The 13,458-nt window shown below is 42.4% G+C and overlaps 1 protein-coding gene and 1 non-coding gene across 2 annotated transcripts; both read left to right on the top strand.

Annotated features, from left to right (window-relative positions):
• Positions 1-978: 978 nt before the first annotated feature.
• LOC121354955 (translation initiation factor IF-2-like) lies at positions 979-3,245 on the top strand. Its single transcript, XM_041470052.1, has 3 exons — positions 979-1,074; positions 1,263-1,916; positions 2,395-3,245. Exons 1-3 carry the CDS (start codon positions 979-981, stop codon positions 2,509-2,511), a joined length of 867 nt encoding a protein of 288 aa, XP_041325986.1. The 3' UTR covers positions 2,512-3,245.
• TRNAL-UAA lies at positions 1,837-1,919 on the top strand. The gene has a single exon. It is a non-coding gene; the product is annotated as a tRNA-Leu (tRNA).
• Positions 3,246-13,458: the final 10,213 nt, after the last annotated feature.

Raw genomic sequence — 13,458 nt, forward strand, 5'->3', positions numbered from 1 at the left:
CCTGCATTAAAGATGTTTTGAATGCACAGCCCAAGTTGTATTTTTTATTATTTCTTGAAAACAAAACATTCTCTAGATTTTTGAACCATGGCAGCTATTTGAAATTGATTTGAAAAAGGAAAGAACTACATGGGGTTGTGGTTCTATCTCTAGAAAGTAGCAAGATATAATGAAGGCAGGAAACAGTGTAATTTAATAGATACTGTATGTGGTGATTCTGGTTAATAAATTTCAAATGTAATGGGATTTCCACATGAAGCCATGCTGTTTGTTTCTCTAATATGTAAGAAGGCAACAGAAGATCCATCTTCTTCCATGTTTTTAGCATATTATGTAGTGTCTTCATTATGGTTAGGCCAAAGCAAGTAAGAGCCAGCAGAAGACAGTTTCACCGTGCACACAGTGTTAGGGCACCAAGTCTGCACAAGAAAAAACAACATTTTACTGTGTGTCTTTGAAATGGTGTTAGATGTGAACAGAAAAGTAAAAAAACCTAACAGTGTTTCTCTACTCAATACTTTGCTGAAAGTAAAGTAAGTATTGAGCACTGAATAGAGAGCTACGGCATGCCACGCATTTCAAGGCAATGACACGGCATAGGTTCCATTGGAAGAGCTGTTCTTTTATTCATGAGCTCCCGCCTGTGAATAACACGTACGGTACACGAGACCACACGTGCTATTTTCCCTCACAAGCATGCCTAGTGTCCCGGGGGTCTCTGAGCACTAAGAGCTGAGGAGGTCAGGCACCACCTGCACCTGCGAGTGCGAGCCCCAGACCCCTTGCAGAGGGGCAGGGACAGCCAGGGTGTCCAAGACCCGAGCAGGCAGCGTGCTCCTGTTCTCCTGGTGGGGAAGCAGACGGCCTCCGCCGGCCTCCTCGTGTGCTGGAGGCTGGCACAGGCCCGTGTCCTCACCCTGCGCTCATTCCTGTGTGGAATATGTTTCTCACACCTCAAAGGTGCCAAAGTTTGGCGCCATGCAGGATGTCCATTTCCTCCGCTGGAAAACAGCAGCGGGAGTGGGAGGCAGCGCCAGGGGTAAAGTCAGCGAAGCGACACTTTTCCCGTGTCCCGTCTGATGCAGGGAAGAAGGGGGAGGTCCCAGGGCAGGCAGTAATCGGGAATATTGCCATAGGTCCTTCCGGAGACACGGCATATAGTGACGAGCAGCAAAAAAATCTTTCCCTTGAGATAATTTTCCTCCTCATTAAGCATAATTGATAGCTTTGGGCTTTGTTGGTTTTGGTTTTCCTTCTACGAGCGAGAGAAGATACATTCCAGGAAACACTCGGACGGAAATAATAAAGCGTCGGTGTCTTATCGGCACAACCTCTCCTCTCATGCCCGACGAGCCCGCCGGCACCGCGGCCCTGCCCGCTCTGAGCGGGATGAGCCCGCCCTGCCCACGCCCGCAGCCCTCGCACCCGCTGCTCCCGGGCCAGCGCCGCCCGCCCTGCTCTCTCCCAGGGGCGGGCCCGTGCCAGCGCCGCGCACTTCCCCCGCCTCTCCCTTCCGCTACGGGCCCGGCGCCGTGCGGCGGGAAGGAGGCGACGGCGGGCCCGCTCGGCCCGGCTGGGCCCGGCTCGGTCTCGGTCCCGGTCCGTGGCAGCGCTCCCCACCGGGCCTTGCCCGTCCGCCTCCAGCCGCCGGGAGAGGCCGCCCGCGCGCGCCGCTCCGTGCGCTCGGCGCCCGCCGCGCTGGGAATAAAGGCGGGAGGGAGCGGCGGCGGCGGAGGGGGTGTGAGGGGGCACCTCCGGGGGTCGCGGGCGGCCCGGGGGGCGGTTGGGAGCGCGGCCATGAATGTAGGAGCGGCTGCGAGCGGTCCCGGTATCTGCACCAGGATGGCCGAGTGGTTAAGGCGTTGGACTTAAGATCCAATGGACGCATGTCCGCGTGGGTTCGAACCCCACTCCTGGTAACTGACGTTTTTTTATCGGGAGAGCCATCCCGACGCGGGGCAGGGCGCGGTGTGCCGGGAGAGGCGCGGCCGCAGGGAACCGGGGCCGCCGGGACGCGGCGGGAGGCGGACGAGGGGCGGGGAGCGGCGCCGGAGCGGGCGGATGGCGGCTCACGGCGAGCCGTGCGGGTGTCACGGCGGCGGGCGGCCGGCGGGGGCAGTGCGGGCCCGCGGGAGCCTCTTGCAGCCGCGTTACATCAGCTTTAAAGTCGGAAATTAAATTATGAAATTAAATGCAATTTTTTAAAAATAGTTTATATATATATGTTATATATATATATATACACATACACATTTGTGTATATATGTGTATATGTGTACACACTCAGCCACAGCCTCGGTGCTGGAGCCTCGGGCAGGGGCAATAGGCACCTCCAGCTTTGTCGTCCCCAGATTGTGACTTTGTTGTTTGTAATTCCTTTTTGTTTTCCTATAGGTTTGTTTTCCCTTTTTCCAGTTCCCAGCCCTTTGGAGGTTGCATGCCATCCCGGAAAGTCAGTGTAGCTCCACATGCGCTGGGGTATGGAATGTCCGCAGGTGTCCCGCCTGCTGAGGTGTCCCTGGCTAACCCGGGACAGTGGTGGGAAGGTGATCCCAACTTCTGGGGGAATGGTCCCTCATGCTGACTGTACCCTAAACTGTGCCAGGGCTTAAAGGTGAAGTTAAGCAGAAGGAGTGTGCCGGACTTTCAGACTGACCTTGTGCTTTTGTTTCATTTGGCAGGACACACGAATCAGTTGCTCTGCGTGTTGAGGTGTTTAATTTGCTGGGACATGGTTCTGTTGTCTGGGTTTTGTGGGTTTTTTCACAGAGTAGTATCATTATCTTTGATATATTTGAAGGTGTGGGAAGTATAAAGCCAACACATTTTTAAATAGTAGTGTTTGTCAGAGCATGCTGGTCAAATTCTAACACAGGTAAATGTGGTTATTCCCAGCCACCCTGTTCCAAATAATTTGATCTGAAAAATTATTTTGAACTTTCAGTCCAGATATATCATGTGATGATACAGACTAATTAAAGGATAAACACTCAAGAAAGGGATAACAACTGATGGCAGAGCTTCAATGAAATATGAAATAGAAGGTGAAATCTGGCAGGATATTTTATTCTATGCCCACATAAGATGATCTGGCATCACACATGTGAGCATGGTGAAAACACAGAAATATGACAGTTCAAGAGTTACGGAGGGAAGCCTGGTGTGTGGGGAATTTCTAGGAAATGCAAGTATGTACGATGTCTTTTTTGAGTGTTACCACAATAAAATTGTAAATGCAAAACATACCACAGTTTTTGGAACTGTTCATTAAGAAGCGGTACTGCCAGGTTCAGATGACACACACACATATATATAAATGTCTGCATATATAGGTATGTGTAATATATGTATATATACATGTGTATACACATATACATAAACACGTAGACATATAAACACATATACACGCATTTATACATATATAAATTACCACAGTTTTTGGAACTGTTCATTAAGAAGCGGTACTGCCAGGTTCAGATGTTTTTTGAAGTAAACACTCATTTCTATTCTTCATTAAGGTAGAAATTAGTGAAAATGTGTGCATGTTTGAAGGCACATTTTACCTGTAATGTTGTCAGGGTAAAATGCTGCCCTTGGAAACCCACATCTTTGCATACAAATTGTGTAGTCCTGCTTATGTGCTTATTTACAAACATTTTTGAACATACAATAAGTGCTTGTGTAGATTTTGTGGATGCAGTGATGATTTTGATGAAAACTTGGCTCCAGCTGTGTGATTTACAAGGATGAATTAATAGTGACTATTCTGCACTGTGAGAAAGAAAAAAGTAAAAATAATCACAATTTTTCAAGAAGAATAGTTGCTGAACAGAAAAAAAGGCAGTTTTTCTGTTAAAGCAATAGAGAAAACTGAATTTCTTGGTTAGAAATGTTCCTGTTTCAGGTACAGCCTTTCTCTTTCCTGAAAAGACTTGTTTTGCAGAGAACTTCCCTCAGTCCTTTGGTGAACCTGTGTTCCCTGCTTCTTAAGACAGCTTGTTAGAGCATGTGCTGATCTGGAATGGAACAGAAGAAATTTTTTTAACTGTTCTAGCTCTCAAGAAATACCCACAGAATGTACTTGCAACAAGTACATCCTAATCCCTTCCCACACTTCTCCATAAAGGAAAGTATAAGCTTCTGGGGTTATTGGTTTCTATTTTAGGTGAAGTGACAGGGTATTGTATTTCAGCCCTGGAGTGAGCATTATTTTAAGATTTTTATTTTATTGAGCAGGTTCCTTTCTTTGCTTCCTTGTTAAACCCTCATGAATTTTTGGTGGTTGCCCTTGCAATTTGACATTCTTACCTTACCTTTTTGATATTCTGGCCTTTAGTTTAATCTATATTCCATTCTGTGGATGAGTTGTTTTTCTAAAGGTGTCATTATCTAAAGGAACCTTGCCTTGTTTATTGAAGAAAGTGGAAAAAGCACAATGACTAGTGCTAGAAACTGGAATAAAAAAGGACATTCATATGCAGACAGTTGAATGCTACCCTGATGAACCAGGGGTGTTTTTCATGCCTCTGCATATTTCCTGTCTGATGAGAAGACAGTCATTTAAAATAGATTTTTCAAAAGCAATAATTCATTTTCATGTTCCCTATTTTGAGGTCTCTGTCTTGAGAACCTCAATCTGATTTGCAGGAATGCAGAGCTTTTGCAAAAACAGGTGAAATCAATGTATCAACTATATTTTAAGCACCTATATTATATATTATATGACTTTGAGTAGTCACATTTATGGGAGATACTTGATATGAATATTTCCATACCTCAATTTCCCATTGTATAAAGTGGAAGTAATAAAAATACACCGTTTGCAAAATGGGCTGCTGTGAAGTAAATTCATTCTTGTTTGCAAAGGATTCAGATGGACACTTAGGTAATCTGGGCATGTTAGACAAGGCCATGAGCGGACTATCAGTGAATTCAAAAAATAACATGAAAGAAAGAAGCTACAAAGCTAGTTTGAGCTGTGAAGACTTTACAAAGCATTGAACAACTACTTAGCCAGCAAACACTTAGCCAGCAAACAAGGTGAGAGTCTTATAGGAAGACAGCAAACTATAGCATAACCCAAAATTCTGTCTCATTTCAAAACAGAAAGGGCTCAAATCAATAAGGCAACCTATTGGTGACATAATTAGGTGGTATTTCAAAATAGTTTAATCTTTTTAAAAAACTTTCAGCAACTTTGTTTTTGCATTTTAGCATGTGATGGAAGCATGTAATTTTTTACTTGAGTTAAAACATTCTTCTCTCAATGACCACTATATCATGTTGAAATAAAAGGTGTAAAAAGGGCTGTGAAGTTCTTGATCTATTGCATGGTCTTGTATGTAGGATGATCAATAAACCCTCTTATTCATTTTGCAGAATACATTTAAAGTCTGTAAAGCAGGACTTGTCTCTTATGTTAGTACTTGTTAATTTTTGAACTGCTCTCATTTTGTGACCTTTGTGGTAAATAAGAGGGGTAGACTCTATTTTCTGGATTCCCGTCATTCTTAGGATGCTTGTTCAATAATTGCCACTATTTAATGCAGACAATTGTGTCTCTCTTTATGCGTGTGTTTATACAGGTTCATTTTTAATAGCTGCTGGGCTCTTCATCAGCAGACTGCCTCTTATCTTACCTGCAGGTTCTTAGGATCATTTCTGTTGGACTTGATAGTCACAGCCACCAAGTGTCATTAGCAATGTTAGCTAATCCTGCCTCCTTCTCCAGGGCATTACAACACACGCTCCCGAACAGATCCTTGCAACATTTTATTGCTTAACTATTTTTCTCTCTTTCGATAAGGAAAGTGAAGAGATTTTCTGCTTGGTTAGTTCAGTCCAAGCAGCAAGCTCTGGGGAATTGTGCTGTGGTAGAACATTGATGGAAGGGAATGAGCGTCTACGTATCACTTACTGGAGTGCAAAGCCCTTCAATTTATTTACAGTGCAGGTGGAGGTAGGTTCACTCTTAGGACTGACAGATGAGCCCTGCAAGTCTTGCCACGGTCACTTAGAGCATCGTCACCCCCAGCATGAGGATGGCCTAACACAGCCATCAAGAGAGATCAGGTGCCCACTCAGCTGCCCAGGTTGGTGTCTGGCATTTTAGCTCAGAGCCACTACACTGGCAGAGCGAAGGGCAGTGGCTTTGCCCTGGGGTAAAGGGGTGTGGGCATGCGTTCCTGTTTGCCAGATTCTCTCATCAGGAGGAATATATACACATGGTAACACTTTACACCAGCACAGCATTATTTACCAAAGTATATTGCTGAAAGTGTCAAAAGACTGGCCTGTGCACTAGAACACCTCCAGTCTGGGAACATTTTTCCCCTGTGCTAGCTTTGCTGCGGTGGCAGCAACCTCTGTAAGAAAGACAGAGCAGACAAGTCATGATTTACACTCCAGCAGCAAGGTTTGGCAGAGCACCTAGTTTATGAGGGGCCCTGAGTGCCCCAAAATGAAGCAGCATAATGCAGAGTGTTGAAGCTTAGATTTCTGGGATCTTAGAGCCCTGGGCTTAAAGCATACTAGCATTCATTGTCTGGTATATTTTTGGCTGTGTTAAACTTACTTAAATGAATAGATTCTTTCTTGCTGCCAGGGAAGAGCTTTTGTCTGAAGACCACAGAAAATGTGCACACTCTTCTGAAGGTGGTCCTCTTCAATGTGCAATAACAAAAAATGCCTTCCTTCCCCTAAATATTTTGAGAGAAGAATGCACTTTCCAGATTCCTTCATTTTCCTGGATTGCTCCTTCTTTTTCACCATCTGCTCAACTGTGACCTTCTTTCCAGCTTGGAAGTGCTGCAAGATCTTTCCTTCAGACCTCGTCTGCCTCATTTCTAACTGCTTGCTGAAGTGGTTCATGCAATTCTTGGCAAGAGATCACTCGCTGACCATGTGACTTGACGGATTTGTGACACCCGTCTCTTGCTATTTCATCATGCGTCGCAAACTTTTTCATGTGAGAGTGGAATCCCTGTTGGGAAGTATGGACTGCATTAATGAGTACTGTTTTGCAGCTAATCCAAGTTTGATGATTGATGAGCATATGTATTTTAGTTTCACTTGTCCTTACATATCTGTAATTATTTTCTGTCACACTCCCACCTTTTGCTTTTTGTGTGCATACTAAGAAACAGATCCAGCTGGTCTAGCAGTTAGCTGCTGCTAAAAGAGGCACAGATACTGCCTTTCCTCTGCCCTGGCTGTACTGCACATTCCTGCTGCTTCCCTCGCGTCCCTCAGTCTTTGATTGTCAAATAATATGTAACAAAAAGCCCAATTAATTTCATGTTACTTGGATCTAAAATTAATCTCTGATATTATCTCATAAGAAATTCTCTGTGAAGAAATGAGGAATTGGAGACAATTTTTTTACATGTTTTGAGCTCCCTGACATAGGCAGTATAGATCCACTGTTTTTATTCATCACAGAATGGCAAAGGCTGGAAGGCCTCTCTGAGGGTTATCTAGTCTATCTCCTAGCTCAGATGAAGGTCAGCTTGGCTCAGGTTTTGCATATCTTTGAGGATAAAAACACCACAGCCTCTCTGAATACCCATGCCAGTGTTTGAACACCCTCACAGTAAGAAAAATGCTTTTTCTTAAAAACTCTTAAAAAGAAGAGTTCTCTGCAGGTTAGACTACTGTAAGTTCATCTGAGTTTTCCTTCAAAATGGTCTGGTAGCTGCAGTGCAAACCAACCAATACACATCCATCTATTGAGTTGAGGGGAGGTAATGCAAATGATAGCACTCATCTTCATCCAGTACCATGGCTAATGACTCCTCATCCTAGATCCAGAGGCTGTCTCTGAATAAGGAATTGGAAGCATCAATATAATTTAGAAATCCAATTTAGGTAAGTCTTTCCAAGTCCTTTAGCTGCTAGATCCAGAATAGAAATAATTTATGTATTTAGTTACTGTGACTTCAATCTTTTATCATAATAGGTTGGATTTTTTTTTATTTGTTTGTTTGTAGTATTCTTTGCTGTGAGAATAACCTTTTTTTTTTTGGCTAAATGTGGTTTTAATGTTTATGTAGCAAGCTTTATAGCCATGGTTTCCCCAGTCTCTATTTTGATGGCATTATGATAGTGCAGGCTGTATCTGTGCCACTTAACAAATCCTATAGTGTTCTGTGACTGAAAACAGACTGAGACATGCCCAACCTGTTGCGCTGCATTCATTTGGGTGACCTGCCCCAGAAGCTATTTGACACATCAGTAAAGAAGGAATACTGAAAGCAACTGGATCCAGTGTTTGTGATGTCTCTGAATACTCAATGTCTTTGAAAAAAAATATTTTTCTACAGAAAAAAAAATCACTGAGTAGAATAATAATAATTGTATGTTATGAATGCATAAGTTAGATTTCTTTAAGAGAAGGAAGTAGTTAATCCATTCCATTGGGCAGTACAGAGAGTCATCATGGATGAGATAAGGTTTCTGCTCTGTATGAAGTTGTTGTTAGGGAGAGGGGTCAGCCATCAGCACAAGTAAAAGGACCTGTATGACAAAGAAGGTAGAGTGACTGTGTCCAGCTGAAATATTGACAAACTTGAGCATGTTATGAAGTACATGAGTATATGAGATAAGAATGAGGTGGGATTGGGAACTGTCATTAAAATGCTGTAAAACCAGAAGTTGTTGTGGTTACAGATTCTTTTTCTATGCCTGTTTCTGTTGCTTTTCTTGTCATGTTGTCTCCAAGAGGGATTTAGGTAGAATTTGAGTGCTCCTGTTTTAGGCTGAGCTCTGCAGAGAATGTCTCAGGAGATCTCCAAGAGCATGGTGGTACCCACGGCCCCCAAATGGAGCCTCTGGGGGTCCTTTATAGCCCGAGTTAAGGGCTATGCCTCGTGTTCATCTGCAAGTCCTTAGCAAACTTTCCTCCATAGCCAGAAATGGGCCTGGATTGTAATGTTAACTATCTCAGAATATTTTAAATTTTTAACAAAAAATACTATACCAAGGTAGTCTTAACTGTCAAACTGGGATGCATTAAGTTTGCATTGTACTTTGTTTCCTTTTATGTACTGTTTGTCTTTAACAGACTTGGCATGACTGCTTCCCAGGCAGTAAATACATTCTGGAATAATTAAAGCACTTCCACATCCTTTGCAGGCAAAACCTCAGAGATGGTATCTCTGGAGGGAGATGTTGGAACTGCCCCAGAAGTTGCCAGCTACTGTTTATCTGTTAACCAGTACCTGAGCTGCTGTCTTTTTTGAATCATCATCCCAGACCACATCTATATTTACAGTGACCTGCCTGATCCATAGGTTATTGCTTGGGCAATTGTAAAAACTGATCTATACAAAAAATGCTAGTCTTTTTAAATCTTACTTTTTAGTGCATTAGATAAGTTCAGCCAGAAAAAGAAAAAAGGAGACAGAGAAAGCAACTTGAAGACTTGGGTTTTATCCATGTAAGAGAGTGTAACTTAGTTAATTCTTAACAAGGTAGATTTCACTCAGCAAGGTAGCTATATAGGGATGCACTTTTGAGGATACACCAAATTAGTTCTGCTGCTGCAGCCAATTTTTATGGACATAAATTCATGGATCTTGATCCTGTTGCTGCCACTGTGTAAGCAGATTGTTTATCACTTTTTGTTTGGACAGGCACGGAAGCCTGCTTGTATAATTAAAGTTGTAGCATCTGCACAATAGTTATATACTTAAAATTACTGTGCCTTGGCATCACGTTCCTCTATTGATCTTTTAACCAACACAAAATGAAATTGAAAATACAAGCCATTCAGGCAAAAATTCCATTAAGGGTAGTAAAGAGTCCAGGGTACCGTGAGGCTTCTAGTGCAAGGGCAGGACTACAACATTTTTCCTATCTCGCAGGAAAGTTGTAAGAGTCATCTTAGTATTATGTGATGCAAAAGGACATAAATCTATATGGATAAAGTGAATTTATGCATAAGCAATTAGCTTCTGCAGAAGAAGAGATGTAGGTTGTAAACTCTTGGAAAAGCCCTTGTCCCATGCCATCAAGTAATTTAAACCACAGACTATTCTTTAGGGAATATTAGAGCTGCAAAAACTAGCCTGGTCATAACTTTATGTAAGTGATTAATTAACTCATAACTCTTTGGAAGATAAAGGCACAGTTTGCATTAACAAGGTTGGACGGGATGATTTCTTCTTGGACTGGGTCTAAGTGACATCACAGTCTAAGTGACTCCACTTGTTCTTGTACCATGCTGTGTACACCTAGGAATTGCAGCAGGGAGTTTAATTCCATGGGTACAGTGTGGGGGAAATGCCCTCCCAGGGTTAAATGGGGATTGGTGCAGGCTATTTAAGGGTGGGAAAGGTCAGGCTCTGAGTGGGCAAACGAATCTGTGTTCTTCACCACTTCTGAGAGGGAATCTCTTTCCTTTTGCTTACTTTGAGTTTCAAACACTTGTCGATACCTTGAAGTAAGCACCCATTTTAGTCTATAGGTACAGAGACAGCTTTAGGAAAGAATCAAGTGGCTTACTGTCAGCAATTTGTAGGGGAAGGAGAAGTGTTCTAAAGGTTTTATTCTCATTCTTGCTATTGTTTATTTTAGTTATTGTTAATAAACTTTTCTTTATACCCTTTTAAAGTTTTGAGCCTGATTTGCCTTTCTTCTAATCCTATCTCACAGCAGGAAAGGAGTAAATAATTCTAGAGGGTACATGGACATTTGGCCAGCACTGAAGCCACCACACCGATCTTCTTCACAGGTGCAACCAATTGCTATATCAGAAGCAGGGCAGAGCTAAGGAGAGAGCAGAATTTCTGGGTGACTGGGTGCTTTAGGAGGTACAGCTCTATGATTCAATTACTGAATTTTCCCCTTGTTCTGTTAGGTTGCAGAAGTGTAATTCTGTCAGAGACTTGCATCAGGAGATAAATGTCCTGGTTTAGCTACCATGTCTGGGAAGAATCTTTGAGGCAGGATGGTGGGATAGTTACAATTAAAACCCTAGCAGGCTTTGTATTTGTTCTTCATTTCTTTGTATGACCCCACGCTCAAAGCTGGTGGGACAGTTCATCCATTTAAATAGTGTTTTCACTGGCTTGCATTCATTTTTATCATGTTGATGCTCTCTTTTGCCCTGGCTGGTGGAAGCCCTCAGGTGCAGGAAGCAAATAGACAGGAATTTAAAGTAGCTTCTGACAGTCCAGCAGTTTCACAGTCAGTTTGGACAGTCCCAAAAACAGTGTTGGAGGCAATGGACAGGCAAAACCAGACAGGAATCTGGTCATGAGCCGAAAGTAGTGTCTATCTTCCAGCTTTACTGAGCTGTTTGTTTCTTGGTTACTTCATGAGAGGAAGGAGAAGAGTGTGAGATGGTAATCACCTGTGATTTAGGGTGTCAGGGATCAGAAGGCTGCCTGTATATGAAAACTGTTGACAAAGTCTGGGAATCATGCAGAGCTTCAGGCATGTCCCGCCTTACATGGAGCCAGAGGGCAGCCCTAAAAGTGGAACTATTTATGGGAGGTTGTTTTCTCTTGTGACTTGTGGATGTTGTCTCTTGTTCACCCACGCTCTCAGCCCTATAGTTTGCACTTAAATATGACTTCCCCAGATTTTCAAATCTGCCATTTTCCCAGAGGAACGTCTGCTCCTGGCATGTAGCCCTCCTTTTATCATACTGAAGATCACCTCAGTCACTGAGTGTTGGTAGCTTCTGGTAGATGACCAGCAGCCTAAATATTGCTAGCTACCAGACCCCTCCTCTCTGCCCTCAGATGGAGACACAGTGGTTCACTTGATCCTGCCCAAATGATGCCCCATGCCTTCAGTTTCTTCAGCACAGCCCTGACCATGATCCTGAAATACCTTGTCAAGGAGAGAGTGATGGAGGAGGTTTACCTTCCTTGCAATCTGAGTCAGGCGGCACTGGGAATCACAGAAGAAGTTCTTGCAGGAGGGGTGGTGGTGTGGCATGTGACTCTTCTATTTATCCAGTCCTCCTGTGTCTAACTGTCATGGACAATGCCTAAGTGTATGTGCCAAAACTGTCAAGATCATGTGGTGTTTTTGCATGTACTCTCCAATTTAGCCAAATACTGTATTGCTGAGAAATTTTCTCAAAAAAATCTAAAGGGTTAGACTAAATAATATCCATAAGTGACATTTTAAATAGAGACACAGCACTGTGTTTAACCTCATAGTTAGTAACTGATAAAGGTTCTATAAAACACGTATTTCTTGCATTTTTTAAAATAGGAATTTAGTTTGCCATCTTTGGTGAAGAACTTGATTCTGTATGATTCTGGTCTCAAACCAAGTCTCACCCTTCCTTTATTTTTTGAGTCATTCAGAACTGCAGTACATTTATACTTTGCTTAATGGACGTCTGCCATGGCTAGTGTCTGCTAGTTTAGCTGTTCTTAAGTTCTTGTACTGTTGTTTCAGGTCAGAGAGAACAAAGGTCTGGTATTTTAAGGGATTTGGTGCTTCTAGATAAAAACATTTTGCATTCCATGCATGCTCAGTCTTTAAAGATAAGTAGGGAGGAATACTGGAAAGCCCTGGTATCACAATGGAAACGATAGGGAGAATGTAAATTAACCTTGCATGGTAGTAGTTTGCATTCATCAACATACCTTTGTTTTTGTTTTCTACTTGTTATAAAACCTTCTGCACTTCTTTTTAGTACACATATGAACATTTGATGACTGCTGTTGTGAAGATTTTTATCATTGGAACAATTGTTTCCTGAGCACTTCATTTCTTCAGGTAGTCCCTTCAATGATTATAGCTTTGAGGGCTTTAAAACTGAAATTACTTTAACATACAGTAATGCTACTTGATAGTTTCCTCTGGGAACCCAACCACTGTGTTAGCTAAAACACAGTGGTTATATGAAGAATGCTGTTCTCATAGTTCAAACACTTGTAATGCTGTCCCACCCAAACTAACCTCAGCATGAGGGTAACTTGTAATCCATGAATCAGATAAGCAATGAACTATTTGTTACTGTCCCTTATATGTGAAGGTATTTCTTTCAACCAAGTTAGCATTTAACTGTCTTTATTTTCCTGCTAACAAAAATAAAATTATGTAATTATGAGAGACAGGTGTTTCAGTCTGTTGTACAAAAGAAAGCGCATCGCTGATTCGCTCCCAGCAGCTGGTATAGAATTCTGTTGGCAAAATCAAATTAAATACAGTGTATGAAAGGATACCTTTTTCTAAGTGAAGGAGAACATTGGCTGACCTTAAGCGAAAAACGTTAATGGCAATTTTGCTGCAGTTCTTTCTGGCTGCACTGTATTTTTTTGCAAGAAACCATCCCAGGAATTCATCCTAGCATGATAGCAGGACTGTTTTTAAAAAGTATCAATTTCATCACACATGTGCATGGATCATAAAATTCCAAAGTATCCCAAATTACCCCATCATGCTAATGCAGGATTTTTTTATTTGATTAGAATCTTTGGATAATTTCTTCCA

The sequence above is a fragment of the Pyrgilauda ruficollis genome, unplaced genomic scaffold (assembly GCF_017590135.1).
Source record: "Pyrgilauda ruficollis isolate IOZ18807 unplaced genomic scaffold, ASM1759013v1 scaffold24, whole genome shotgun sequence".
Lineage (NCBI taxonomy): Eukaryota > Metazoa > Chordata > Aves > Passeriformes > Passeridae > Pyrgilauda > Pyrgilauda ruficollis.